This window comes from Gekko japonicus, unplaced genomic scaffold (assembly GCF_001447785.1).
Source record: "Gekko japonicus isolate JY-2015 unplaced genomic scaffold, Gekko_japonicus_V1.1 scaffold3005, whole genome shotgun sequence".
NCBI classification, from domain to species: Eukaryota; Metazoa; Chordata; class Lepidosauria; order Squamata; family Gekkonidae; genus Gekko; species Gekko japonicus.
Window position 1 is genome coordinate 138,587 of NW_015168747.1, and position 5,757 is coordinate 144,343.

The 5,757-nt window shown below is 52.7% G+C and overlaps 1 protein-coding gene across 1 annotated transcript; it reads left to right on the forward strand.

Moving 5' to 3' along the window:
• The first annotated feature begins 586 nt into the window (after positions 1 to 586).
• LOC107114191 (olfactory receptor 5V1-like) lies at positions 587 to 4,205 on the forward strand. The gene is made up of 2 exons (XM_015415629.1): positions 587 to 629; positions 3,262 to 4,205. The coding sequence occupies exons 1-2, from the start codon at positions 587 to 589 to the stop codon at positions 4,203 to 4,205; spliced, it is 987 nt and encodes a 328-aa protein (XP_015271115.1).
• Positions 4,206 to 5,757: the final 1,552 nt, after the last annotated feature.

Sequence of the window (5,757 nt, forward strand, 5' to 3'; positions counted from 1 at the left end):
TTGCCATTTCTGATCACAGGCTTTCAGGATTCATGACACAGATTCTGCACCGATTTTTCCCACTTGCGTGCCTTCAGGTAGCCAAAGGAAACCGCTTTGCCTGACTTTCACTGAGCGGGATTTCTTCAGCATCTGTCATGGCTCTTGGCTTTAATGGTAAGCGTGTGCATTCAGGTTTGCTGATCTGAGTGTTGTTCTCCCCAAGATATTACGGGAATGTCAGTTTTATGAAAGAGATGTGCAGTATAAATTTATGGAGCTTAACAGAGCTCTGACCAAGATAGCTCAGACTAGCCAGATCTCATCAGAACTCAGAAGCTAAGCAGGGTCGGACCCGGTTAGTCCTTGGATCGGAGACCACCAAGGAAGTCCACGGTTGCTATGCAGGGACAGGCAATGGCCAACCACCTCTCAAGCCTCTTGCCTTAAAAACCCCATTGGGTATCTTAATTCAGCTGTGACTGAAAAATAATTAACTGAAGCGCATATTTAAATTCAAGGACTTCAGAGGTCTGCAGTTGGAAGGACCTCTGTGCCTGAGATCATGGAGAGTCGCTGGCCAACAGAACTGACAGTACAGGGTAACATGGACCACCAAGCCTCTATCCTGGTTGGCTTGTTTGAGATGGGTTTGTGTGGTATAGCAGGGGGAGGGGCCGTGGCTCAGTGGCAGAGCCTCTGCTTGGCATGCACAAAGTCCCAGGTCCAAGCCCTGGCATCTCCAGTTAAAAAGGACCAGGCAGCAGGGGATGGGAAATACCTCCGCCTGAGACCCCGGAGAGCTGTAAAGAGGGGCTGTGGCTCAGTGGCAGAGCCTCTGCTTGGCATGCAGAAGGTCCTGGGTTCAATCCCCGGCATCTCCAGTTAAAAGGACCAGGCAGGAGGTGATGAGAAAGACCTCTGCCTGAGACCTTGGAGAGCTGTAAAGAGGGGTTGTGGCTCAGTGGTAGAGACTCTGCTTAGCATGCAGAAGGCCCGGGGTTCAATCCCCGGCATCTCCAGTTGAAAGGACCAGGCAGCAGGTGATAGGAAAGACCTCCACCTGAGACCCTGGAGAGCTGTAGAGAGGGGGCATGGCTCAGTGGCAGAGCCTCTGCTTGGCATGCAGAAGGTCCCTGGTTCAATCCCCGGTATCTCCAGTTAAAAAGGACCAGGCACCAGGTGATGGGAAAGACCTCCGCCTGAGACCCCGGAGAGCTGTAGAGAGGGGCCGTGGCTCAGTGGAAAAGCCTTTGGTTGGCATGTAGAAGGCCCCAGGTTCAATCCCTGGCATCTCCTGTTAAAAAGGACCAGGCAGGAGGTGATGTGAAAGACCTCAGCCTGAGACCCTGGAGAGCTGTGAAGAGGGGCTGTGGCTCAGTGGCAGAGCCTCTGCTTGGCATGCACAAGGTCCCTGTTGCAATCCCTGGCATCGCCAGTTAAACGATCTAACGGTAGGTGCCCTGACCTGGATTGCCCAGGCAAGCAGGGTCAACTCTGGCAAGTACGTGGATGGGAGACCTCCTTGGAATACCAGCAGTCGGGAGGTAGGGGCAGGCTTCATTCAGCCAGTTCTCTGAATATCCTCCAGGCCCCTAGTAGGGAGTCAGTCACCAGAGGCCGCCAGGACTTCCAGGGGCAGACACAGTCACATGAACATATACAAAAATACCAAACACACACACACAAACAATCTGGCAGTGGGTGATGTGAAAGACCTCTGCCTGAGACCCTGGAGAGCCACTGCCAGTCTGAGAAGACGATATTGACTCTGATGGACGGAGGGCCTGATTTAATAGAAGGCAGCTTTGTGCGTTCATGTGTTCTTGAGCCGGACTAGAAACCCGGAGGCCAGGGTTAGAAATCCCGCTTGACCAGCGAACCTTTGGGCACGTCTAGGCCAAACAGTCCTATGAGAGTTTTAGCCGAGTAGCCCCATGTTCGTTTTGGTGGCTCTTTCCTGCATCTTTTCAAGCTCTACGACATCCTTTGTTAAGCACCGGTGGCCAGAACTGCACACGGTCTCATCACCAGAGACTGGTATAAGGACAGTTTTCTTCTCTATGCCTGTTCAAATTACGGCCAGCATGGAATCTGCCTTTTCCCCAAAGCTCGCTGCTTGCAAGTTTCCAGAGGCTGCAAGCTAGACACTGTGCAGAATATTGGACGGGCCAAATCTTTGTCAAGCGGCAGTTCTCAGTGTTGTGTAGTGGTTAAGTGCATGGACTCTAATCTGGGAGAACCCGGTTTGATTCCCCACGCCTCCACTTGCAGCTGCTGGATGACCTTGGGTCAGTCACAATTCTCTTAGAACTGTTCTCTCATGAGCAGTCCTTGAAAGAGCTCTCTCAGCCCCACCTACCTCACAGGGTGTCTGTGGTAGGGAGGGGAAGAGAATGGAGATAGTAAGCCGATCTGAGACTCCTTAGGGTACTGAAGGGTGGAGTATAAATCCAACCTCCTCCTCCTCCTCCTCCTCCAATACTACTACTACTACTTCTTCTTCTTCTTCTTCTTCTTCTTCTTCTTCTTCTTCTTCTTCTTCTTCTTCTTCTTCTTCTTCTTCTTCTTCTTCTTCTTCTTCTTCTCTAGTCCATACAGTGATCCATCTCCATCTCCATCCACACACACACACACACAAACACAAAATGTCTGTTTCACAGGGTAGCCCCGTTGGCTTGCAGTAGAACAGTTCAAAGTGAGTCAGGTTGCACCTTAGAGGCCAATACGATTCTCAGGGTATAAGCTTTCAAGAGCCAGTTTGGTGTACTGGTTAAGACCAGCAGGACTCTAATCTGGAGAACTGGGCTTTGATTCCCCACGCCTTCATATGAAGCCAGCTGGGTGACCTTGGGCCAGTCACAAGTTCTCTCAGAGCTGTTCTCTCAAAAGCAGTCCTCAAAAGAGCTCTCTCAGGCCCACCTGCCTCCCAGGGTGTCTGTTGTGGGGAGAGGAAGGGAAAGGAGATTGTAAGCAGCTCTGAGTGAAGGGCGGGCTATAAATCCAACACATCCTCATCCTCCTCTCCTTCTCCTTCTCCTGTAAGTCACAGTCCTCTCAGGGCTCTCTCAGCACCACCTGCCTTACAGGGTGTCTGTTGTGGGGTGAGGAAGGGAAGGCAATTGTAAGCCACTCTGAGACTCCTTTGGGTAGTGAAAAGTGGGGTATAAAACCAACTCTCCTCCTCTTCCTCCTCCTCCTTTCTCTAGCCCCCACAAATTCCCATTCTTCTGAATTTCAAAGCTGAATTATCTTAATTATCATTGTCTCTCGTCCCCTAAGATCTAGGAAAGGCCGCCAACCAAACACCAGTCCAAGAATTCATACTCCTGGGCTTCTCCAACCACCCTGAATTACAAATATTCCTCTTCCTGGTCTTCTTCGCCATTTACACAGTGGCTTTCCTGGGGAATCTCTCGATTCTTCTGGTCGTCGTCGTTGACGGCCGCCTCCACACCCCCATGCACTTCCTTCTCGGCAACTTGTCCTTCGTCGACATGTGCTACATGTCCGGCACCGTTCCTCAAATGCTGGCCAACTTCCTCCGGGCCTCAAAGACCATTTCCTATCCCGGCTGCCTGGCTCAGATCTTCACCCTCATTTCTTGCGTGGGAGCCGAGTGCCTCCTGCTAGCGGCGATGGCTTATGACCGATACGTGGCCATCTGCCACCCGCTTCTGTACATGGTCATCATGAACAGGAAAGCGTGCCTCCAGATGGTGGCCGCCTCTTGGACGGGAGGCTTCCTGAACTCCCTGGTGCACACACTCCTGACCTCCGCCCTGTCCTTCTGCGGTCCCAACGAGATCCGCCATTTTATGTGCGACGTCCCACCGCTCTTGGAGTTGTCCTGCTCGGACACGGCTCTTAATCGCGCGGTCCTCCACACCGCCAGCGTGTTCATCGGCATCAGCCCCTGCCTGTTCATCGTCTTCTCCTACGTCTTCATCGCGTCGGCCATCCGCCGGATCCGCTCCCCGGAGGGCAGGCGCAAGGCCTTCTCCACCTGCACGTCCCACCTCACCGTGGTCATCACCTTCTTCGGGACGGCCCTCTTTAACTACAACCGATCCAACGCGGGGGACTCGCTGGATGCCGACGTCCTGGTCTCGACCCTCTACTGCATCGTCACGCCCACGCTGAACCCCATCATATACAGCCTGCGGAACCAGGAAGTGAAGGAGGCCCTGAGGAAACTGGTGTGTCGGAAGCAAGCCATGTTCTAAAATGAGAAAAGTCCTAGGAACAGGGGCGTGGCCAGAAAAATTTGGTTGGTGGGGCATGGGGAAATCTGAGGGGGTGCCCAGGCCGCGACCATGTGCAACAGTGGAATTGGCTGCCTCGGGAGGTGGTGAGTTCCCCCTCATTGGCAGTCTTTACTGGGCAAACAGTTGTCAGGGATGCTCTAGACCAGTGTTCCCTCTAAGGTGAGTTAGTGTGAGCTAGCTCACAGTTTTTTAGCCTCTGGCTCACACATTTTTGTCTTAGCTCAGGAAGGATGGTAAACTAATTGATGCAGGAGCCAAATCACTCGCTCACAACTTTAATGCCAGTAGCCCAGAAAGTAGAATTTTTGCTCACAAGACTCCACAGCTTAGAGGGAGCATTGCTCTACACCGATCCTGCATTGAGCAGGGGGTTGGACTAGATGGCCTGTAGGACCCCTTCCAACTCTGGGATTCTAGGATTTTATGACTGGAGAGACTCGATTCTGGGCTGCTTTTCTGTGTATACTGTGTGTGTGTGTGTTTGGTGTAGTGGTTAAGTGCGCAGACTCTGATCTGGGAGAACTGGGTTCAATTCCCCACTCCTCCACATGCAGCTGCTGGTGTGACCTTTGGTCAGTCACAAGTTCTCTCAGAGCTGTTCTCTCAGGAGCAGTTTTTGAGAGCGCTATCTCAGCCCCACCTGCCTCACAGGGTGTCTCTTGTGGGGAGGGGAAGGGAAAGGAGTTTGTAAGCTACTCTGAGACTCCTTTGGGGAGTGAAGGGTGGGGTATAAATCCAATCTCTTCTTCTTTTGCATTTTGCTTTTTTTTTTTTTGCAATTCTATTTTATTTCATATTTTTGTATTGTTAAAAGCCTATTTATTTTTTGGCCTGGAAAAAAAGACAAGAAGATTGAAGCTTCTCTGGCTGTGCCTGGAGTTACTTTGGAACCTCCACAAGGATCTTACATTTCTAAAAAAAAATTATCTGAGGGGGCGGTGCTGATCTGTGGGGTGGCATCGCCCCCAAACGCCCCCTGTGGCCATGGGCCTGCCCAGAAATAGGGCTGAGACCGAAGTAGCTGTACTTGGGCCATAAAACACAGGAGCCACATCGGGTTGCCGGCTCCGGCTTGAGAAAGTCCTGGTGATTTGGGGTGGGGTTCGGGGAGGGAGCTCACGAGGGTTGCCAGCTCCAAGTCTGGAAATTCTGCCAGCAGAGGGCAGAGTTTGGAAGAGGGGAGAGACCTCATTGGGGTATAATGCCTGCGGCAGCCATGTTGTGGCAGCTATATTATGGCTGCACCCACCATGCTGAGTCAAAATTCCAAAGGTACCCATCGGCTCAAAAAGGTTGGAGACCCCCTACCTTGGAGAACTGTTGCCAGTTAGTATAAACAAGGGGGGACCCGCGATACTCGCGGGGGAGGGGGCAGAAGAGCTCCGTCTCCTCCATCCCCCCCATCTCCCCGCGGCGGCGGCGAGGCCGGTTTCCCCCCCCCGCCTGCCGGCTCCGGGGAGGAGGAGGAGGAGGCGGCGGAGGCGAGGCCCGGCTTTCCCCCTCCCTCCCT